Below are 25,486 nucleotides of genomic sequence, written 5' to 3'. Positions count from 1 at the left end.
GCTGAGGTAGCATATAATCATTAAATAATGAAGTATAATACTGTATCCTTCGATGATTATGATAATTATCCTATTTCAGAATTTAAATAGATTTGGCATTATCCGCGAATAGGATTAGTAGAACCGAAATCTATTATGTAGGCAATAATGTTTTGAGGACAAAAGGAGTAATGCCCGCCTTGGTAAAAAATAAAAGTCATTGCTAGCTTGCAGGAGACAACAGTTTTTGAGATGCGGACGATTATGAGGTCCAAGTGAGAGGTAGTAATAATGCGATCATGAGCATAATGTGATATCCCCGAATGTAATTAACAGGTGAAATAAGAAGATAGAGCCTGGAATGGCCACATCGTGAAGAATAAATGAAATTAGTCTTAAAGGCATAGAAAACAACATGTAATTATGAATTGATGAATTAGAGCTCTTGCCTATGTTGATAAATACTGAGAGAATAACAAAAAGAGGTGTTGTACTACGCCAATAAATAGCAGGGATGATGAGATACTAGATGGAAGAATGTGCTCCCAGATATTATAACAAAGAGAAAAATGGACCGAGGAAGATACGAGACAAATCAGCAAGATAGCAATGAGATAGGAATTATGTGATGTTGATTAAATGGTTAATTTATGAGATGAATCTAATATAATAATTCATGGAGTGATTGCTGACAATAGAGCCTCAGCGTCTATTAATGTAAGAATAAAACTTGTAACCGTGTGTGAGACTATATTACTTTACAGAGGAAAAAAAATGTATCCTCCTAATTCAATACAAAACATAATTACATCATTAGATGAAGCAATTAAATTCAAAAATGTTTCGACTCGTTTGAACCATCTTCAGTGAAATAAGAGGGGTTTAAAGTAATCTACATAATACAAGCTAAAAATGTGCTAAAAACATAATGAAGGAACAAATGAAAAACAAAAGAGACAGATGGAAATGAAAATAAAAATATACAATATTTACATCACTAGATGGAGCAATAAATAACTCACTGATACAAAAGGGTTAATATAAAACATAATTGAATTCAAAAAATGTGCTAACCCTAAGAGGAAAATAAAATAAGAGATAACAGACAGAAACGAAACAGTAAGTGCTAAAAGTGAGACTGCGGACCTCTTAGACTAATTCTTTTTTTTTCACCGGGCGAGTTGGCAGTGCGCGTAGAGGCGCGCGGCTGTGAGCTTGCATCCGGGAGATAGTAGGTTTGAATCCCACTATCGGCAGCCCTGAAAATGGTTTTCCGTGGTTTCCCATTTTCGCACCAGGCAAATGCTGGGGCTGTACTTTAAGGCCACAGCCGCTTCCTTCCAACTCCTAGGCCTTTCCTATCCCATCGTCGCCATAAGACCTATCTGTGTCGGTGCGACGTAAAGCCCCTAGCAAAAAAATCTTTTTACAAAGGTAAAAAATTGAGTGTATCCTAATTCAATACATCTTGCGATAAAAAAATTTTAGTTTGATAACAATTAAAAACCATGACGAAATCACTGTGTTGAAAATTCAGGCTAAGAGTCTGCCTTTGTAGAAACACCATCCCACGAACAGCTAGGAGGGGAGCGGAAAAGCTTCAGAGCTGGCAGAAGTACTTTGTCTGCTTTATCACATTTTACACAGTTGGTCGTAAATGGTCTTGATAATGATGAAATTGTGATAGGACTATTTCTTGACCTTTCAAAGACATTTGATACTATTGATCATGAAATATTGTTGCAAAAATTATATCAGATTGGAGTTAGAGGAATTGTTAATGACTGGTTTAGATCATACCTGGATAAACGATCCCAGTTTGTTGAAATTACACATTGTAACAGTAAAGGGCATAATGAGACATATCACTCTCAGGTAAAAAGCAGAGACTTAGGTATTCTGCAGGGTAGTATTTTGGGGCCTGTTCTTTTCTTGATCTATGTGAATGATCTTCCTCACAATAATCAAGTAGAAACAGCAATTCTGTATACTAATGATACAAACATAATTATTAATACTCCTGACCCTACGTCTATAGAAACTATAGAAAATACAGTCCTGTCTAGGTTAGAATCATGGTTCAGGAAAAACAAATTAACATTGAACTTTAAAAAGACCCAATACATGGAATTCAAGGCATCTAACTATCATGACAAAACTGCAAAAAACACAACCTTATATTAAATGCAAATGCAATTGAAAATACGTTGACCACAAAATTTTTAGGTGTCCATATAGATGAAAAATTAAGATGGGATTGTCATATTAAAAAAAATAGGGAAGTCTCTGAGTTCTGTTTGTTTTGCCTTAAAGATTTTGTCTAATAGTTGTAGTGAAGAATATGTTAGAATAGCATATTTTGGATATTTCCATTCAGTCATCACTTATGCTATTGGACTCTGGGTCTGCTACAAATAAAATCTTGATGTTATTTTTTGAATACAGAAACGAGCTATCAGAATTATATTGAGACGTAACAGGTTAGATCATTGCAAACCATTATTTAAGAGACTAAGGATACTCCCAGTACCAAGCATATACATCATGCAATGCATTCTACACGTGAAAAAAAAATATTGATCACTTCAGAAAGAATTTTGACAATCACAATTACCAGACGCGAACAAGAAATAATATTTTTATCGAGCACAAGAGTAAAACCATTGCCTTGAGACATGTAGACTCTGCTGGAATCAGATTGTATAATAAGCTTCCAAGTAAGATTAAAGATATTAGTCCCATCAGTTCATTTACCACAGCTTTAAAAAAATCTCCTGCTGAGTAGCTGCTTCTACAGTACAGAAGAATACATGATGAAGTGCTGGTAATGATGCTACTACTTATTAACTTGTAAACTTTCTTAATAGCCTTAAAAATATGTTAATGTCACATTGACTATGTTCATATTTATAACACCACACCAATATATTTTTATTTTGTCTTGTAAATATTGGTTATTAATATTATTTTAAAAAATTAAGATGTGCTGTCCTAACATTGAGGTATTTGGTGTTTCTGTTTTTCTTCTTTTTCAAAATGTTCATTGTTGTGCATATATTATTGTTAGTATTAGGAAATCACTTGACAACTCCTATACTGTTGACATATTTCAAAATATGTAATTGTACAGTCTATGGAAGCTAAATAAATGAATGAAAAACCAAGTTTGAGAGGAGACAACGTGCCAGGTGAAATGTATGTGATAAGTGATGGAAAAACGCTGATCAATTAAAAATTTTAGAAGAGCATTCCCAACTTTTTCTCAATTTAGCGGTTCCGTTCTCGAAGATTATTCCCAAAGTTGGCTAGGTGTGTTTGCCTTATTTTAAATGGTCAGGAGGGCAGCGACGAAATTGAGAAGCTGTGTTAGAGAAGTAACAGATGAATGGTAAACTGTAAGTGACCATAGTGGAAACCGTCAATGAAATTCCAATCTGTAATGGAAAATACGAGGTTGTGTGAAAAACTTGGGCCGATAAGTAAAAAGGGTAAAATGGGTATGAAGAAAACGTTAAACTTACCGTACTTAAAAGGTGGTTGTCCTCTTGAACCGGCCTGGCCTTCTCAAAGTTAACGGTCCCGTTCGTACAATCGAGTCTATGGGAGGAGCGGAGGAGGAAGAGGGGGGGGGGGGGGTGCTGGGCTGGTGGGGAGAAGGGGGGGGGGGGGTAGTGGTAGTGAGTTGGAGAGATGGAGATGGGGTTTGTTTTTATTATAGAGTTCTGACGAATATATGGAATTAATGTTTCCAGTAGAATGTTTGTTTTTTCACTGATTTCATTTAAATAGTGAGAGGGGTTCATAAACTGATCTAAATCAATGTGGATGCTCTGGAGAACATTGAGTAAGGTGCCTTTTTGCTCGTAATGCAAGATCTTATCTATTGATGTGTATCCGTGGCTGAATGCTCTATGATGTTCACTCATAGCTGAAAAACGGATATTTGAAAGCGTTGCGATGTTTGGTGTATCTTATGACAAAATTGCGGCCTGTCTGACCTCACAGCTGGAATGTCTGGTTCCATGGCTAAATGGTTAGCGTGCTGGCCTTTGGTCACAGGGGTCCCGGGTTTGATTCCCAGCAGGGTCGGGAATGTTAACCTTAATTGGTTAATTTCGCTGGCACGGAGGCGTCGTCTTCATCATCATTTCATCCTCATCACGATGCGCAGGTCGCCTACCGGCGTCAAATCGAAAGACCTGCATCTGGCGAGCCGAACTTGTCCTCGGACACTCCTGGCACTAAAAGCCATATGCCATTTCATTTCATAGCTGGAATTACAGGATTGGCATTCTAATTTGTAAACTCTGGAATTCAAATACCTATTATTAATTTTGTCATTGTTATTGTTGACAGTGTGTGGACCGAAAATGAGTTTGGAGTTGTTGTGGGAGGTTCTAAACGCTATTTTGATGTTGTGTTTTTTAAAAATATTAGAAATTTGGTAAATGCTGCTATTATTGAAAGTGAATGTGGAAAACTTTTCTTTAGGAGCAGAATCTTTATCTACGGTAGTCTTGGGTCTGCTCTTGTATCTATTGAATCTGCCGATGAAGGTTCTACTGAAACTGTTGTGTTCTGCAATATTGTAAATAGTATTAATTTCTTTTTTGTAATTCTTGCGAGTTAAAGGAACAGTTAATGCTCCGAGTACCATGCTATTGTAAGCTGCTTTCCTATGTATGTCTGGGTGCACGGAAGTTTGCTGGAAGGTTTTGTTGGCGTGGGTGGGTTTCCTGTATATATTAAAGGATAAAGTGTTGTTGCAGTTGTGCATAATGCTTAAGATCAGGTAATTGAAGGCATTATTGTTTTGTGACTATGGTGAATTTTATATGTGAGTCAATGGAGTTGACAGATTCAAGTACTGTGTTGCTGTTCGCAATACGGGAGTCTAAAATAACAAACGTGTTGTCTACAAAGCATGTCCAGTGTTGAATGCTGTTAATCTCACCAATGATGCGAGAATGTTCTAAATGTTCAATGTAAATATCCCCAAGGATCCCTGAAGCTGGTGCCCATGGGAAGACCTATCTGTTGGTAAATGACATTATTGAAAGTGAAGAAAATATTCAATGTAAACTTCAGAATCCAAATAAATCCATCTATTTCACCTATACTTAAATTGCTGAATTTGGAAAGATTGTTTTTGATCAAATGTACGATGCTGTTTGTACCGGGCGGTACACCTCCACGCCGCTTATTTAAAATTTGCGCCAGTTGAAACTCGTCTGCTGGAGGAAGTCTGAACTTTATCTACGGTATTAATTTTCTACTTTCTCAGAAGATGTCACTACCTGGAAATTTTGGAGTTTTTGAACTGTGTCATTTTTGACGTATTTTTGTTTTGCTTGTAGTAAGAAGTGTGAACTTTCTCTTCTAGAGGACACTACTGAAGATCAACAATAGTGCACCCTAGTGCGGAGTGAAAGAACTGGTTTTTTTTTTTTTTTTGGAGAAAATTTAATTTCAAAAGTTTGTTCTTTGCTAAATTTCCTTCAGTCATTGTTTAAGTTGGCAATATTAACCCTTTCTTTCCCCTTGTTTTGAATTTAGCCAATCCCGAATTTCTTAAATTAATTTTCCACCAATGATGTGTTTCTTCTTCATTTTGTGTAGGGGTTTTCTTTAACCACCAATAAAAGATTGTGGGCAGGTGTTTTCCTTCCTAAAACGCCTCGAACTTTCCGCGAGAGTATATAAACTGCTGATTTTAGGGTCTCTGCGCCACTTCAGTACCATCGTTCAGTGTGTAAAGTACATAGCAGGGGGCGGGAAGCGCCTCTTTCTTCGGGGAGCAGTTCTACACCAAGGTAATGGCCGATTAATTACTTCTTTTCTTGCTTGCTCAGCAGTTTAACTCTCGGGGCGGGTCCGAAGTTTTTCCATTATGTAACCTTCCTTAAAATGTAAAGAAACTTGTATCTATTCTATCTTTTAAACTACATATTGGGATAGAGAGTGCTTAACCCTCTCGAGCTCCCACTCATATTGTTTTGAGGTGAACTTATTTTCTCAACCTATTCTTCCTTAACATTATGTAAATTTGTTTCTTTCTAAAGTCACCTCTTTAGTATGGGATTAGCCCTTGCATCAGTGGCCTAGAGCCAAATTAGGTTTTGAAACAAATACATTAGGAGTGCAGATCGCCTCCTCTCAAATTGTTATTTTAGAGGTCATGTAATTATCCTTTTATCGCTTAATAGACCTCAGTAGGTTGGGTATTTTACCCCTGTGCTTACGTCCTTAGAGGACAGCTTGAAAGTAGAGTTAGGTGTGGCCTTGTGATAGGCTTAAAACTTTGAGAGCGGATCGCTCTTTTGCAATTTGTTTCTGCGTGCCTCTAGGAGGTATTACTGTGTAATTCGGAGCAAGTGCTCCTGGGCATGATTGGGGTTTTCTGCCCCTTTGCTAAACCTTATGTACATGTAACTTCGGGCTAACTGCTCGAGAATTGGAAGTTCGGGGCCCGAAGCCCAAAACCTGTAAATACTATTGTTGCTCTTTGTTGCCTTGCTACTCTGTACCTGCCATTCTTGTTATTTCTGAGTTTGAAAAGAAAATATAACCTTGTTAAATTTTAAATTAATTTTACTTTCGTAGCTTGAGACCTGTTCACCACCCCGCACCTTCTTTCACCTCTAACTACCACAAAAACACGGTAACAAGTGGTAGCAGAGCGTGGTTGAATGGGTCTCAATTTAGCCCCTTTTGACGGCTAAACATTGTTTTGTTCCGAACTCTAACCATTTTCTCAGTTGCTGGAATTTTTTGAGTTTTTCAAAATTGTTCTGTCATCATGCCCGGCCCTCGCGATGTTCTCCATCTTAACTATTTGCGCAAAGAGGAGTTGATCTATGAGTTAACTATCAGAAATGTGCAATCTGGAGGCACGGTTGCGATAGACACCAACAAGCTTAGAGAGTCCCTTGATTTGCCCATTTCCATCCCCAATTTGGGAGAGAAAGAAATTGACGACTCTCTTTCCACGATCACCGAGAATACTACTGGGCTAGCATCGGTAGTTAGTTTTTTTGACGAAAATGATCCTTCTCCTAATCAAATTAAGCGTGTGCAAGCCAGGCTATATCATTTTCCAAATAGAGTTAACGATCTGTTGTCTCTGAAGTTGAATGACGTTCAGAGGAAGGAAGCTAGTACGTTGCTTGAGAGTATTTCTGAATTATCTAGCAAGGTCACTCAATTGTTAACTGGGGAAGTTCCTCCCAAAATTGATCAACCCACCACGATAAATGTAGGTAGCGAGGAAGAGCCTCCTAAGGGGGAAGCCAATAGGATAACCGTTGCTGCTCAAACTATCTCTGCCCCATTGGACAACGAGTCTGAACGCCGTGCATCGTTGAATAATATACGTTCTGAATTAACTTCCTTGCCACTGAAACCTTTACCTACTATGTCACCCGGGTTTAGCAGCTTGCCTCATCCATTGGCAATGTTGCTCAGAGGTATCTCTAAGTTTTCCGTTAATACCACCAGTGACGTAATTTCATTTTTAAGATTTTTAGTTGAATTTCAGTATCATGCCCTTGTGTTTTCTCTGTCCCCATGTCAGATTTTGCAAATCATCTATCCCTATGCAATTGGTATTCTCTCAGACAAAATAGTAGGAGCCATTGCCGAGCAATCATCTATTGAGGATTTCCACGCCCACTTGCTAGCTAACTTCATCCCGGCTAGGGCCAGGTCCTCCCTTATTCAGAAGTACTATTATCGTGTACAGCGTTTGGATGAAAACTTAGCAGACTTCATCCAAGATATTAAATTCTATACTAGGGTGTTTGCCCTTCATTTTCCTGAAGATCAGATTGTACAGGCTATTGTAGAAGGAATTTCAACATCCTATAGGTTATATTTGTGTTTCGCGGCGTGCCCGCAAACCTTCTCTGAACTTGAAGCATTGGCCGTCTCAGCGGAAGGAGTTAGATACGCCGACTCTTTGCGTGTCGCGAAAGAACCCCCTCCCTCTTTTAGTAATCTTCGGCCTCCTCCTCGCCGACCAGTCACACCCCGTAAATGTTATGCTTGCGGGTCGCCCGACCATCTGCGCAATAAGTGTCCACTGATCAAGTCGAGTGGGACAAGGAATGGGGCTGGTTCATCACAAGGCTGTTTTAAATGTGGGGCTTTCTCACATATCGCCAAAAATTGCCCAAATTCAAATAGCACCCCCTCCTGCTCAACTTCTGGTGCAAACTCCACCAATGCCAATAATAAAAAATGACTAGTGGCTTCGGCTGAGTCGACTAATCCCTCTTCCCGAGGCTCAGCCCCTGGTAAACAGGTCGAAAATTCAGGAAATGTTCTATCTTCAGATTCATCTTTCGAATGCCCCAAAGAATGTCTTAGGATTGCGGCGGATACCCCCGCACCTGTTCCTTTTCTTAAGATTGAGTTAAATAACGAGCCTATAACAGCTCTATTAGATTCAGGCAGTGTTTGTTCAATTATTTCGGACCAATGGTATTCAAAATTGAAATCTGTTTGTAAACTACCTGACTATATCTCATCTCCTGTTCAATATGTTTCGGCTAATTCATCCCCATTGGAAATCCTAGGTTCTGTAAATGTCAAAATTCGTATTTTTAAATTTACATGGAAAATCAAATTGTTTGTGACTAAGCACTTGTCTTGCCCCATTATATTGGGAGCCGACTTCATTTCTTACACTGGTCTTGTGCTCGATCTTCAGAGTAGGTCGTGCACATTCAAATTTGCGTCCAATTGTAAAATTCCCTTGTTAAAGTGTAATTCTGTATCATGTTCATCTATTTCGCCTACCCAGGATGAGATGTTATTAGACCTTAGACATCTACCTGAGGAGCAGGCTGATAGTATTCGTAAATTATGTCAGTCATTTCCAGAGGTGTTCTCTGATACTCTTGGTGTTACTGACCTTATCGAATACAAAATTGAGGTCACGGATTCGATTCCTGTCCGTTTTCCACCTTATAGGCTATCTCCACCTAAAATGAAGGCTCTGAAAAAAATCATCGATCAGATGTTGAAGGATGGTATTATTAGGCCCTCTAAGTCGGCGTATTCGTCGCCTATTTTTCTAGTCCCGAAACCCCAGGGGGGCTTCAGGCCTGTCATTGATTATAGGGCTCTCAATCGGAAGGTGGTGTTACAATCTGTGCCCCTTCCCGACCTTCATTCTTGTTTTTCATGGTTTCGTAAGGCCAAGTTCTTTACTATCTTGGACTTGAATCAGGCCTATAATCAAATTCCCCTTGCCGAAGAGTCTAAACATCTTACAGCGTTTGCCACGGACTGGAACTTATATGAATACAACCGCGTGCCTTTCGGGCTCCCCACGGGAGCAGCTGTACTCACTAGGCTGCTAGATAGGGTCTTCTCCGACATCAAATTTGAGTACTTGTACCACTACATGGATGATGTCGTCGTATTTTCAGAGACTTTTGAAGAACATCTAGATCATCTGCGAGAAGTTCTCGATCGCCTTCGTAAGGCTGGGTTAACTGTCAAGTTGTCCAAGGTTGCCTTTGCTAAGCCCTCTATGTCATTCCTAGGGCATATTGTGTCACCTGATGGTGTAGCAGTCGATCATTCGAGAACACAGGCCATCCGTGATTTTAAACCACCTAAGGACATCAAAGGTATCGCCAGGTTCATTGGAATGGTGAATTTCTTCAGGAAGTTCATTCCTAACTTTGCTAATAGAGCGGCGCCCTTGAACCTTCTTCGTAGGAAAGGCATCAAATTCGAGTGGGGACCTTCTCAACAAGCCGCTTTTGAGGATCTTAAATTAGCTCTCTGTAATGCCCCTGTACTTGCTATGCCTGATTTCTCGAAGAAATTCATTGTCCAAACCGACGCGTCGTCGTCAGCAGTAGCTGCAGTCCTTCTTCAAGAGACTGAACTAGGGAGGCGACCCATCGCCTATGCATCTAGGACCTTGTCGGCTCAAGAAGCCAAGTATTCTATCTATGAGCTCGAAGGTTTGGCAGTCTTATTTGCCTTAGAAAAGTTCTGTCTCTATCTTGAACATGTCAAATTCGACCTGGAGACAGATAATCAAGCCTTAAGCTGGGTCTTAGGTAGGCCGCGTCGTACTGGTCGTATAGCCCGTTGGGCCATCCGTATTTCTGCCTTCCAATTCGATGTCAGGCATATCAGAGGTACCGAAAATGTTGTCGCTGATGGACTCAGCCGTATGTTTTCCAACGATGTTGAGAATCATGAACCGGTCGATAGTTCATCTCCTCCCGAGTCCATGCTATCTGATGTTAATGCCATCTTAACAGATGCTCCCATGATCTTTAGGGATATCGAGAAATACCAACGTGAAGATCCGACGCTGGCTCCGATAATGGAAACCCTTTCTTCTGGGGAACATGTTGTCCCTTATGTTCTGAGGAATGGTGTTCTATGTTGCCCATCGAGGCATGATAAGATGATGAAAGTTGTCGTTCCAGCTGTTCTTGTACCTATGATCTTCAAAACTCGTGAGAAGATTCGTGAAATGTTCATCTGGAAAGGTATGGACGGTGAAATCCGTGAACTAGTGAAGGCTTGTAAATCCTGTTTGCTTAGTAAACCAACCATGTCCACCAAGGTAGGCCTTTTGTCTTCTCATCAAGCGTCGCGCCCCATGGAACGCCTGTATATTGATTATGTAGGACCCTTCCCCCAGTCTAAGGGAAATGCTAACAAGTTTATCTTTGTATGCGTAGATGGCTTTACTAGATTTTCCTGGTTATTTCCGACTAAGCTGGCTACCGCTCAGTCCACCATTACTTGCCTAAATTCTATTTTTGCTTCTTTTGGTCCGTGCCAATATATTGTGTCTGATAATGCTAAGGCGTTCACATCAAATCTTTTTCGTAAATTCTGTTTTGACTTGTCCATCTCTCATGTAACTACTTCTGCTTATTACCCTCAACCATCTCTGGCTGAACGGGGTAATCGTAATCTCAGGTCCGCGCTTATTGCCTATCATCATGAAGATCATTCCAGGTGGGACACGTCCCTGCATTGGTTAGCTTTTGCTTTGAATTTGGCGGTTCATGAATCTCACAAGTTTACTCCAGCTTCTTTGATGTTCAAGTTCGTTCCCAACACGCCGCTCTCTAACCTCTGGTCTCTGAGTGACATTCTACCCGAGACAATAGATCCGGATAATATTAAAGATCTTTGGAAGAAGGCTAAAGCCAATCTTAAAGTCTCTCATGAAAAGGTTAGGGAAAGATATGATCGTGGACGGAGACCCACCCATTTGAAGGTAGGTGACCAGGTGATGGTCAAGAATTTTGTTCCCGCGGGAGACTTGCCCCCAGATTTCATGGGCCGTGTATCATTCTAGATTTCCTTACGCCGGTCACATTATTATTAAGCAATCCAGCCACCGAGAGGATATTTAGGGTTCACCTGTCACAGGTGAAACCGGTGTAATTTCTGGGTTAACTTGCTTCATATAATCGTGAAAGGAATATGAAGGTTATATTTTTTTTTAGTTTTCACTTTTAAGGCATTCTGCCCCTTCTATAATATTTTGTTTCATATGTAAGTTTTTTGTAAACCTTCCCCGCACGGTTAAACTGCCATCCTATCCTTGCCACGGCCATTACCACGCTCCCGTCTCCTGCTCCACTACACACAGTGGCTCGCATCTGAAAGGAATTTCTGCACGCCGCTGGCCCCTCAACCTCTCCACAAAGCCTGTGCCCTCAAAAATGATGATGGTCCAACAATTCTGCCGCCTAGCTTTAATGTTTCAGTGCCCCCGCAGCCGCGCGGCGCCGTGCTGCGACTGGGATAGAGGAAGGGCCCCCTCTTCCCCAGCGAGGACGACATGTGCACGGCGAGCCGGAGCCCTCCTCCCGGCCAAGGCTGATGTGCGGCGCACGACCTGCTACTGGCCCGCAGCCTGTATATGTTCACCGCGGGCGCGGCGTGCTTCAACACCTCTACTCCTCTCATAGTGCAGGCGAGCGGTATCTCAGGGTACTTGAGGGGTCCGAGCGGCCTCCTCTGGACACAAGCTGCGGCGGCCGGTCTGGCCATCCAATTTAATTAACTACATGGACAATTACGATCAGCAATTACTATACCTGAGAATTCAACAACAATATCTGGTGGACTTAGAAAATTTTTCCTCAACTTTAAAACTAAAGTTTTCCTTCTCAATTCAACCCTCTACAAACATTAAGACAGTACTTCCGCTGTTACTACAAGAAATTTTGAAACTGAATCAAACTAAATTTCAGCCATTTCGATAAATGCTTCTGCAATCAATCTTCATATCCACATCATAACTTGGACCTTGTTTTCAAACAAATTTCATGTGTCACCCCTGGAGGAACCTTTGGGGGGGGGGAGGTCTGTACCGGGCGGTACACCTCCACGCCGCTTATTTAAAATTTGCGCCAGTTGAAACTCATCTGCTGGAGGAAGTCTGAACTTTATCTACGGTATTAATTTTCTACTTTCTCAGAAGATGTCACTACCTGGAAATTTTGGAGTTTTTGAACTGTGTCATTTTCGACGTATTTTTGTTTTGCTTGTAGTAAGAAGTGTGAACTTTCTCTTCTAGAAGACACTACTGAAGATCAACAATAGTGCACCCTAGTGCGGAGTGAAAGAACTGGGTTTTTTTTTTTTTTTTTTTTTGGAGAAAATTTAATTTCAAAAGTTTGTTCTTTGCTAAATTTCCTTCAGTCATTGTTTAAGTTGGCAATATTAACCCTTTCTTTCCCCTTGTTTTGAATTTAGCCAATCCCGAATTTCTTAAATTAATTTTCCACCAATGATGTGTTTCTTCTTCATCTTGTGTAGGGGTTTTCTTTAACCACCAATAAAAGATTGTGGGCGGGTGTTTTCCTTCCTAAAACGCCTCGAACTTTCCGCGAGAGTATATAAACTGCTGATTTTAGGGTCTCTGCGCCACTTCAGTACCATCGTTCAGTGTGTAAAGTACATAGCAGGGGGCGGGAAGCGCCTCTTTCTTCGGGGAGCAGTTCTACACCCAGGTAATGGCCGATTAATTACTTCTTTTCTTGCTTGCTCAGCAGTTTAACTCTCGGGGCGGGTCCGAAGTTTTTCCATTATGTAACCTTCCTTAAAATGTAAAGAAACTTGTATCTATTCTATCTTTTAAACTACATATTGGGATAGAGAGTGCTTAACCCTCTCGAGCTCCCACTCATATTGTTTTGAGGTGAACTTATTTTCTCAACCTATTCTTCCTTAACATTATGTAAATTTGTTTCTTTCTAAAGTCACCTCTTTAGTATGGGATTAGCCCTTGCATCAGTGGCCTAGAGCCAAATTAGGTTTTGAAACAAATACATTAGGAGTGCAGATCGCCTCCTCTCAAATTGTTATTTTAGAGGTCATGTAATTATCCTTTTATCGCTTAATAGACCTCAGTAGGTTGGGTATTTTACCCCTGTGCTTACGTCCTTAGAGGACAGCTTGAAAGTAGAGTTAGGTGTGGCCTTGTGATAGGCTTAAAACTTTGAGAGCGGATCGCTCTTTTGCAATTTGTTTCTGCGTGCCTCTAGGAGGTATTACTGTGTAATTCGGAGCAAGTGCTCCTGGGCATGATTAGGGTTTTCTGCCCCTTTGCTAAACCTTATGTACATGTAAATTCGGGCTAACTGCTCGAGAATTGGAAGTTCGGGGCCCGAAGCCCAAAACCTGTAAATACTATTGTTGCTCGTTGTTGCCTTGCTACTCTGTACCTGCCATTCTTGTTATTTCTGAGTTTGAAAAGAAAATATAACCTTGTTAAATTTTAAATTAATTTTACTTTCGTAGCTTGAGACCTGTTCACCACCCCGCACCTTCTTTCACCTCTAACTACCACAAAAACACGGTAACACTGTTAATGGGCACATTAGCATACATGTTAGTACTATCAAATGAATGAAGAGTGTGGTGTTTGGATAAATTGAAGTGTTTAATTTTATTGCAAAATTCTATGAAATTCTTTACTGATGTATTCGCTTGAAAACAGTAGTGTGATCTGAGGATTTTGTGAATGAACCAAGATGCCTCATAGGTCGGACTATTTCTGAAATTGATGATAGGTCTTATGGGGATGTCGGCTTTGTGGATCTTGGGTAGCGCTTTTGCTGTGGGAAGCTTCAAATTCATAATAATCATTTTTGGATTTTTCAAGGTCATTAAACAAAAATGAAACGTTCTTAATTATGGTTTTTAGGTCTGTCTGTATTTTATTACTTGGATCTTTTTTAGAGGTTATGAAGTTGTTTTCTGTAAAAAAAAAAGTTTGTGCTTTATTTATATAGTCACTTTTGTCCACGATTACGGTAGTGTTCCCTTTGTCCGCTTTCGTGTTTTGTATTCAATTTTATCTTATTTGTGGTGTCATCCGTTGTAAGGCCTATTTCCTTCAGATCCTCTCTTACTTCTCTGATCCATTTACATCCTGTTGTGGTATTTTTTGAGACGATATTGTGTTGTACTAGTTGTTTCAGAAGTCTCGAATCCTGCATCCTCATGATATGTCCAAAGAATCCCAGTCTCCTCTTACGCATAGTATCTGTAATGGGTTCTAGCTCTTTGTACACAACTTTGTTAGGTATTATCCACCGTTGTCCATCTTTCTGGTATTTTTTGTTGATGCAGGTTCTTCCAATCCTTCTTTCAATTTTTTGAAGTCTGTCAGTCTTTGATTGTTTATACAGATGAAAAAGTGTTTCTGCTGCATATATAGCTTCTAGTGTTAAAACTGTGTTTTATTTTTGCATTTATTGATACATTTCTTTTTGTAGATATCCCATGTTAATATTTGTGCTTTAGCTAAACTATTTGCTCTTGTTTAGATTGAGATTTTTTCATTTAGGTTATGTGTTATTACTTCTCCAAGATTTTTTTACTAATTTGACTTTATTACCATTTATAGTAACTTCTTTTAGTTGTGTTGGTTTTTGGGCCATAATTCTGTTTTTTCAAATGATATTTTATTTGCAATGTTTTGAAGTTCTGATATCTGGTTTTTTTTTTTGTGTGTCCACTGCTAGTAATGCTAAATCATCGGCAAAATCCACGCAATTTGTTTTGATTTTTCGGCCAATCTTTATTTTTGGGGGACATTTCCTAAACCATTCCCTCAACACCATTTCTAGAGCACAATTAAATAATAGTGGTGAGAGCCCGTCACCTCTCCAAGTAGTAATATCACTTTTAAGGATAATGATAACCCGCAAATAATAACAATGACACACTATAAAACAGTATGTTTCTGAACTACCAGAAACAAATATTATGAAGAGGACATTAAATACCTAACATTGTACAGGCAGTTTATAGCTTTAAAAGTATTAAAAATGTATATGAAGTCTGGTGCATGATATACTGTATCTCAACTTTTATCATTAATACATTATCAAAAACTAACAAGCATTTCTGTTCTTACCTGGTACCCAACTAAAGAGCCAAGAGGCCATTTGCGTTCTGCACACACTCTTTTAGCAACCGTTATAGCAGCAATCCTCCTTGGCTGAGTGACGATTATGTTACAAGGAGCACCACGCTCATAGCACGAATCTAGGATATACTGTGGAACCTGAGTAGTTTTTCCACAACCCGTAGCACCTTTGATTACAGTCACCTGGTTAGCTTCAATCATCGATATAATCTGCAAGTAAACACAGTGACGTAACATATACTACCTGGTTACAATCTGAAACGTGCATTACAATGATACTGAAAATGCTGAATACATTGTGCAGGGGCACAATACTCCAAAAACATCAAGTCACATTTTAAACAAATTTAAAAACTAGAGATGAGCACAAGCCCAGGCCTTTGCCTATCCCTGCAAGCACAAGCCTCAGAGCTTTGCTGTAATTTTGCTGCCTCTCCGGCACAAGCATACAATCGTGTACCTCGGTAAGCCCGCAGGCCCAGTGCTCCACAAGGTCAAGTTATAGCGAGCTCCAGGGAATCGAGCTGACAGTGTCGGGAGGACCAACTATGTTCATGTCCGCAGAATATGCTGGCCAGGGCAGAAAAGACAGCATGGTTCAGGTTAGAGTGTGGTCTTGGGCAAGGAAGTGCTCTTTCTTCACCTCTACAGCTTATTATCATGATTGATATAGTACCAGTGTGACTTCAGGATTGGAGAAGATAAAATGAAATCAATACATTTTACAGACAATCTCATAATACGGGATGACAGAGAGGAGGTCAAGAACAGCTGGATGCATGGGAAGTCGTAGTTTCCATAAATAGAATGAAGTTCTCAGTGAAGGTGTAGTAAGCCATTACAACGTGCACAGCCAAACTGACTGACTCAGACAGTTGAGGCACAGGCCTTCTGACCCGAACTTAGCAGGTTCGACCCTGGCTCAGCCCGGTGGTATTTAACGGTGCTCAAATACGTCAGCCTTGTGTCAGATTTCCAGGCACTTGAAAGAACTACTGCTGGGCAAAATTCTGGTACCCTGGCGTCTCCAAAAAGTAGTTAGTGGGACAAAAACAATAACATTAAAATTATTACAACATGCATTAGGAACTGACCAGATACGGAAATAATGTGGAGGAAACTACAGAAAAGTACACATTTTTAAATATTTGGGAAGCATCATTGACGAAAGCGGAAGAAAAAGGAGGGATATAAACAAATGAGGCAGAAAGGCAAACCAATTCTTTTAGTGTATTGAAGCATAGCCCACTGCGATGTCCTTTAAGCCTCGGCAGTACACCTGCTCGCATGTTATGGATAGTAGTTGCAGATTTCTTCATTTGGCATAGATAGATGACCCCTGAGTTCAGCATGTTTTGACTTGAAGTCTGCATAGAAACTTCACACTCAAAACTTTGTAGCTTATGGGTTTGCTATTTGAGTATTTCGGTTTCTCCAACACTTCAGTTGTTGCCAAAGCTACAAGTCTCAAAATAACTGCAATTAAGGTCAAGCAGACCAGGTCACTAAGCGAAGTGGAATGCATTTCACTTTCAGTGCACACGAGGAAGTTACTAACTTTCAACATAGATAGAAAATAAGTTCTCTCTCTTATATGTCTTTGGTCACTTAAAGACAACACCTTCTATAAACTTCTGTATTACACACAAAAGTGCTATAAACCTACAGGTTGGGTATGGGAATGTGGACTTCTTGTTGCACTTAATATTTTTTTTTTTGCTTTACGTCGCACCGACACAGATATGTTTTATGGCAACGATGGCATGGGAAAGGCCTAGAAATGGGAAGGAAGCGGCCTTGGCTTTAATTAAGGTACAGCCCCAGCATTTGCCTGATGTGAAAATGAGAAACCATGGAAAACCATCTTCAGGGCTGCCGACAGTGGGGTTCGAACCCACTATCTCCCGATTACGCACTTAAAAATTAGATCAAGAGGGAAGAATGGCAGTTTGTAGGCATCAGCTTGTATTTGCAAGTAGCACAAGATACCTCAGCTACGATCCCCTTCACCACAAAACCTCCCACATACGCTGAAGAAAATAACTGTGTGGTACTCTGCATAGGAAATGAAACAAGTGAAATGCTTACACTAAATTTTTTAACTAACCAAAAGGAATTTAATGAAATTATAAATACAGTAGAAGTCCACTATAGCGAGTATGGCACATAATGAGAACTCCGTTCCAGCGACAATTTTTTCCATCCCTTGAAAATTCCTACATTAAACTGAGTATCGTCCTTCGGTTACAGCGAGAGTCCTATTACGAGCGATTAAGCGCGCGCGATTTTTTCCGTTACTGATATTTATGCACTCCAGCTATTATATTGCAGGTGATTGATTACCTTCGGTATAGTTTCCTCGCTATTTCCACTAGAGAGTTCTCTCGTCAACATTCGAAGGCGATTTCAGAGTCGATTAGTAATACCCGTCGACTGCCGTTCCGTACAGAAAATTTGAAACGAAAGAAAACACATTTTCGTAATAAACGCATAAATAACATGTTCGATAATGATTGTTAACTCGTTAAAAATAACAACTGACTAAACGACCACTTAATTTTAAGGCTAAATCCTGCAATTAAGTAAGAATGGGATACACCTCGACATATGATTTCAGAGGTTAGTTTACATTTTCTCGCATCTGGTTAAATTACGGAAAGGCTATTATGAAAATTTATAACGAGAAGGTTGTCATTTCTCTACTGGTGCTTGAAGTGTGTTTTCATCATACGTATAGTACAGTTAAGTTCGGATAGGTGATGCTGTTTGAATAATACGGAAACGTTTGCAACAAAATGCGATCGATCATCTTCGGTATGGTATAGTTTTCTCACTATGTGCATTTGTGAGCTCTCTCGTCGACATTCAAAGGCGATGTTGGAGTTGATTAGTAATACCCGCCAAATGCAGTTCTCTAAAGAAAATTCAAAATGAAAGAGGATAACATGTTTTTGTAATAAATGTGTAAATAACGTGGTCGATAGCATTAGTTAACTCCTTAAAAATAAAGACTGAAATTAACAATCACTTAATGTCATATACGGAAATTAAGTAAGAATGTGATACACCTCAAGATATGGCAGAGTACATCCCTGATTTCAGAGCATAGTTCATATCTTCTCGCGTCTAGTTAAATTTCGGAAAGGTTACCTACATGTAAATTTTTAACGAGGAGGTTATCATTTCTCTACATGCGTTTCAAATATGTTTCCACGATACATATGCGGTTAGGTTAGGTGATGCCATTCGAAGAAGAAAACGGTAGTGTTTGTCTCAGAAACCTCTGGAGCGATACATATTTCTCTGAATCCATGACTTTTTTTTTTTCTCAGAATCTCATGCGAAAACTCAAGGGTTGTCTTGCATTCGCGGCCTAACAGTAAGTTGATGGATACCACTGGCAACTACAAATGACCGCCTCTTTATTATACATCGCTAGCCGCGACAACCGGTTGTACAGTGTCTGTATGTAACATCACTGGATCTCGGGAAATAGTAAAGAGAGAATGACATTCTATTAGCCTCTACAAAAACGTTTCTCAAATCTGCAGAATGGCATCAAAAGATGCGAGCCTCCGAATTCTTAGAAACGCCATAGCTATTCAGTCGCAGAGTTATAACGCATCTATTGTACTTGACGCTTAGTAAAATTAAGTTTTATAGACAACAGGAATATTTTCATGATGGATAGTCGTATTGTAAAGATACCTGGAGAAGGTATTGCCGGCATATTTTCAACAGGTTCTCGTTTACATTGTTATGCCAATTTTAAGTTAATAGTTATTAAACACTCAGAAATGTAGAATAATTGTGCAGCCATAAGAAAATACGGTATAGGCTTAACTAAAGCCAATATTTGACGTTAGCATGAAGACAAAGAGAAAAATGTGTACTGTAGACAAATATACATTCAGTGGTCCGCAACAAGGACGCTTTAAAGAAGTCGAAGATGAGATCGTGAGGTATGTGCATGAAAAATGCAAGGGCGGAATGGCCATACTGTGGCGCATAAACGTGTTCATTTATTTTCAACATCTGTGATTAGGCCTATACACCGCTAGCCGCTGAATTTGGCTGAATCCCCGGCAAGCGAGGCATGCATGTAGCGGTAGCCAGTTATATCTGACGCTGAGTAAAAGTAACAGTTTTATAGACAGCAAGAATAATTTCCTGAAGGACCATCGTATTGTAGAGACACATGATTAGGTATTGCCGGCAAATTTTCAACGGGTTCTCTTTGGTATTATGATGCTAATTTTAAGTTAACGGTCATTAAACGAACGGAAATAAAGAATAATTGTGCAGTCGCAAAAAAAGTACGGCATGACAAAAGACAATGTTCGGCGTCTAAAAATAGTCTGAAAGGCGTAGGCCTACTGTACAACAAAGGCATTCATGTGATTTTACAAAGTACTTTTTGAGCCTGATTTAAATTTTTTGAAGGAAAAGTAGGGCTCGTCTTGAATTTGGAGATATACAGCACTATATTTTTTTCAGAATGAAATTAAACACACACTTTCACGTAGTATTGTATTTCGAAAATAACAAACAAGTAAGCCTTAGTGTGGATATCATCTGTGGTAACGCAAGTTTTGAACAAACTGATTGCCGTTTCATACCGATTTTAATGTGTATGGTGGGTTTTTAGACTTTTATACAAAAATCGGATATACCGACAATCCGCCATAGCGAGTAAATTTTTCGCTATTATGAATTCTCCCTAACGGACTTCTACTCTATTATTCTATTACACACCCTGAATATGCAGGCCATCCAAGATATGTAGAGTGGAATTCGGTAAAGATGTTTCAGGAATCTCGCAAGCATTACCTTCTGTTACTTGTTGGGCCCATAATGGTACTGTCTTGTCTGTGATTTTGACGTTTATGGAAGAGGGCAGAGACAAAATACCTGCTTTTATAATTTTATTCATACTAAAAGTAGCAGTTCTGCAGTCCAGCATGTCATTTGCTCCTGACATTTGTCTCAGTCCTCTGGAGAACAGTTCAATGAAATCAGAATTAAATAGTCGTTTTTGATCAGATACTTTATGTAGCTTACTCTTGATGCTGTCGTAACCATGATCGCTTCATATGTTTCGGTACTTTGAAATCCTTTCCCGATTCTTCACTTCGTATCTTGATGTTGTTGAGATATCTGAGAAATTGGTTTTCTAACCATTGAAATCTCTCATTGCTAATGGAGGAAAACAGCATAAGGTCTACATTCCCTGCCCTAACATGATGAGTAATGCTACTTACATCGTGAAGAGGTAGCCATTTATATACATTTTCCATATGCTGCAGTAGACCTGTGCAAAATGAATTCAAGGATGATGGCCGCCTGTCTTTAAAAAAGTTCAGACCAGCTACAAGTTTAGGAGAAATATTTCCTTAGCCCATTTGATGTTTATTTTCTCAAAATTTGTGGGAAGAACATTTTTCCTACTAAAAAATTAGACAAGCTTCACTGTATCTGAAGCCTGAATCTTGTACAGATTTCTTACGTGTGCTCACGTTATATCTTCCTGTCTATCAAACATAGTTCTTTCTAGCAACTGTGACCTTAGATTCTTAAGAATATGACATGGATCAAAGGATAAAAATAACAGCTGACTTGGAGTTTCTGGACGAGGTACAACACTTTTCATTTGCTTGGCTTTACAAAATCGTGTCATCATAGCTACATCGGTCTTATGGTTATCAGTTATGCGCGAAGTACAAAGAAACCACAGCTTTCATCTTCCTTTGATGACAAGCTTGGTCAAGGTGTGAAGCTGGAGGCTGGATAACTTTTTCATACAGAAATACGCTATGGGTAATCTGTATTTACTAGACACACCACAAATTAGGAAGCACAATAATCTGTTAGCTAAACTATAGAGTCCTTTAGTGTCTGTAGGTGGCTTGAAGTGTCTTTTTCTCTCGTCAAGTTTGACATCATACAGGAGCTAGTGTTTGACTGGCATTACACCAATAACTAGACTGCATAATAATCTGGCATTATTGAGATTTTCAGCTTCTGTGGTGAGCCTAGATTTAATGAGAGGCGTAATTCCAGTTTCAAGACACATATCTCCTACAAAACGAGATAGATCTTTTACTTGGCAGTTTAATTATATGGTCTTTTGTGAATTTATATCCGTTTGGCGAACAATAATGCCATAACACACATAGTTTTATTCAAGTTTCTGATTATCTTTGGGTTAAATTGCTCAAATTCAGTATCTCATCCAATAAAAATAAATATTTGAAATTTTCTTTACAGTCTTCCGAAAGTAACAACTCTATAGTTTTGCGATACTCGTTCTCTTCGAAATACTTTAGCTTCTTAGCCAATTCCTCATGCTTTTTTAAGACGTCTCTGAGCTAATTATTGGCCCACCACAGCTTACAAATTAGGGAACCGTTTTCCTTTTTTAATTTTGGTAATCTCGAAATAAAAGTTCTATCCGTCTGTACAGCAACTGAATTGAAGTTAGGTTGGTCATTCCCTTGTAGGATTGCAGCATCACTGAGTGAACAAGAAGTACACCTATAATCATGTTGTTCCTGGGTAGCACTTTTGTTTTCTGTTTTTCACTGACACATTTTAATTCATTCCCATCTTGGTGTTACTACTGTAGTCACTTTACGGGGTGCATAGTTTGGGAAAAAACTTGACACACTACCTGGTTCAAAAACTCGAACTGTAAGGTTTGGCTTGAAATCATACTCTGAAAAATGTTCGCTACAAACTACAGATGAGTTAGACTGCATGTTTGGCTCAAACTTATCTCATGAAATCACATTAACCATTTCCTTTTCAGTACTGGATCCACAGGAAATTAGTGATAACTTATATCGGTACTGTTACTTTACGCCTTTTTATTTTTATAGAATCGAACATAACAGTACACCATCTGAAAAGAATGAGATTGTTCGCATTCAGTGTGACAATGACAATGTGTGGTAATCACTTGAGTGAAGACAAATGCCTAAAAGACTCAATACAAACGATCTAGAACGTTTCTATTGAAAACTATAATCGTTATTATTTAACTTACCTTCAAAAGTACAGGGAAACACAGATTTTAAAACAAAGAAACTCAAGTATCGACAATTCTGCTTCACGAAGACATGCACATCATAGAATATATCGTAATGCATTGGCGCATACTTCCAGGAGGGTAAGGCTATCGGAGCTGCTGCTTCTTCTTCTTCCATTACCTTTCCAGATTATCTCCAGGTAGGGTAGTGAACCAAAGCCCTCCACCTTACTCGATCTTTCCACCATTCCTCTTCTAGTACGTTATTGCTATAGACTCCCCTATTTGCAATACAGTCCACAACACAGCTCCTCCATCTCATTCTAGGATGTCACCTAGCCCTCTTTCCAGTCACTGTATCCATGAATGTTCTCTTTGGTATTCTCTCTCCTGGCATTCTCATCATGTGTCCAAACCAGTTTAGCTTTGCTATATCAATCTCTTCTTGAAGTTTACACACTCCCATGCTGCTTCTTATTTCCTCATTTCGTATTCTACCTCGTCTTGTCTTTCCCTGTATATTCCTAAAGAACCTCATTTCTGCTGCTTGTATCTTACTTTGGTTCCTCTTAGTTAACGTCCAGTCTGCTGAATCATAGGTCAGTATAGGTTTATAATAGGACGAGTATAAAACCTTCTTGCACTTCATACAATATCTCTTACACACAGGTAGAAACTTGCAGGCTGCTGTATACTTAAATCAATTTCTCCATCCAAATTTCCATCTTGTGATATCACGCTGTCCCACGCTGTCCAAGTTTTTAAAATTTTTCACTACTTCAAGAGGTTTATTTCCTATGTTTATCATTCCCCTGGATTTTCTGTTACCTCTTGTCATGATCAAAGTCTTACTTTTTGCAGTACTAATCTTCACTCCAAGATTTCTTATCTCCTCATTCCACAAATCAACTTGTTTCTGTACTTCCTCTTCATTATCTCCCCAAACTACAATGTCATCAGCAAAGAGCATAGACTTTACTTGCTCGCCCATCATCTTCTCCTTGATATTATGTAGAATTCTATCCATGAAGATAATGAAGAGTAAGGGAGACAATACACTTTCCTGTCTTAAACCTGTCTCAACTCTGAACCATTCAGTTTGACCCACTTTGGTTCTAACACAGCTTTTGCAATGCTGATACAATGCTATTACCATCTGCGTTGTTACATTCCCAATCTGTGCCTCTGTCAATGTTTTCCATACCAAATTCCTTGGGACACTGTCATATGCCTTTTCAATATCTAAAAATGTTAATACAATGTCCTTTACATATTCCCAATACCTTTCCATCATTTGACGCAATGTAAATATTGGGTCAAATGTGGACCTGCCTCTTCTGAATCCATACTGGTGTTTGCCAATTTTCCCTCTACTCTGTCTTATTTGTCTATCTAAGATTCTTTCAAGAATCTTAGCTATGAGGTATCAGTGTCACTCCTCTGTAATTTTCACATTGCTTCCTGTCTCCATTCTTGAAAATTGATATAATGACCCCTTTCGTCCACTCTTTTGGAACAGTCTTTTCTCTCCATATCGCTCTGAAGAGTCTATACAACCACTGTAGACCAACTACTCTTGCTGCTATTATCATTTCTATGGTGACCTCGTCAATTCGAGTTGCCTTGCCTCGTTTCATATTTTTAGTGGCCCACTCAACCTCTGCCATGGACACCTCGTTTTCCTTATCTTCAATCTGCACTAAATCTGGTTCTTCGATTTCTCCTTGTACCGAAGTATTTTGCTCGTTGTAAAGCTGTTCAAAGTATTTTCTCCACCTCTGCAATATATCCTGCTTCTGCGTCATCATTTCCTCCTGTTCATTTTTAATGAATTTAGCACCTTCTCCTGGGTTTTTCTTCTTTTTAACCCACTGAAATAAGATCTTTTTGTTTCCAGTTTTATCTTCTTGCAGAGATTCAGTGAATTTTTGCAGTATTTCTTTTTTCTCTTCTTGAACCACCTTGGAGCACTCCTTCTTGCAGTGCCTGTATTCTGTTTTGCATTCTGTTGTTCTGTTTCTCAGCCATCCTTTCCAAGCTTGTTTCTTCCTTTTAACTATTATATTTTACCCTGTCATTCCACCAGAGCGTTTCTTCATCTTTCTTCCTGCCTGATACTCTTCCACAGATCTTTTCTGCAGACTCGACCATGACTGTCTTAAAGTATGCCCACTCTTCTTGCACCCTTCTGATTTCTTCCTTAGGTATACTTGTTTTAATGTGTGTCTGGAACTCTTCATTTATTTCCTTCTGCAATTTCCACACCCTTAGCTTTCTCTGCCTAATCTCAGTTTTTTTTTTTGTATCTTTCCCAACTTTAACTTAGCTATCACAACTCTGATCTCCTTCGAAATATTCACTTGGGAGGGCTGTTACGTCTACCAACATTTTCCTGTTACCTTTCTCAACTAAAATGTAATCTATCAGAGTTTTGATTTTGTTATCCCAACTATATCTTGTTATCTTCTGACTGTTTTCTTTCGAAACAGTGTGTTACCATTGATCAGCTCATTTCTTCTACAAAAGTCTACCAAAATATCTCCAGCTCTGTTTCTCTTCCCATATCCAAATGGACTTTAATCTCCTCATCTCCTTTTCTTTCCTGACCTACTTGGGCATTCGTGTCTCCTATGATCACAACTTGTTTGTCCTATATGTGGCCTTCCAGATATTCAAGGTATTCCTCTAGATCCTTATCTGTATTTCCTGTTTGTGGAGCATACCCTTGAATGATATCCGTAACACCAGTTTCAATTCTCAATCTGACCTTAATCAACCTGTCATTTATGTTTTCCACCAATTCTAGGAATTCCTTTAGGTCTTTTCTAATTATGAGACCTACACCATTTTTGGCTTCTCTTCCTCCACTCTAGTAACAGGTGTATCGTTTCTTTAGTTTCCTCTCACCTTTTCCTTTCCATTTGGTATCACTGATTCCCAGCAATGCTATATCTTTGTCAACCATAAAAGCTGCAATTTCTTCCAAAATCCCTGTTAGTGTCACTACACTGATGGTCGCTATCTTGATGTATTTGGTTGCTGGT

At 39.3% G+C, this 25,486-nt stretch overlaps 1 protein-coding gene across 1 annotated transcript in view; it reads right to left on the bottom strand.

Annotated features, from left to right (window-relative positions):
• The window catches only part of spn-E (spindle E), a 323,333-nt gene that overhangs the window by 273,714 nt on the left and 24,133 nt on the right, over positions 1 to 25,486 (bottom strand). Inside the window, exon 4 of the mRNA XM_067157868.2 lies at positions 15,404 to 15,625. Within this exon, the coding sequence (XP_067013969.2) occupies positions 15,404 to 15,625 (222 nt within the window). The remainder of the gene's footprint in view (positions 1 to 15,403; positions 15,626 to 25,486) is intronic.

Source organism: Anabrus simplex, chromosome 1, assembly GCF_040414725.1.
Source record: "Anabrus simplex isolate iqAnaSimp1 chromosome 1, ASM4041472v1, whole genome shotgun sequence".
Classification (NCBI taxonomy): domain Eukaryota; kingdom Metazoa; phylum Arthropoda; class Insecta; order Orthoptera; family Tettigoniidae; genus Anabrus; species Anabrus simplex.
This window is presented reverse-complemented; position numbering and strand designations above follow the sequence as displayed.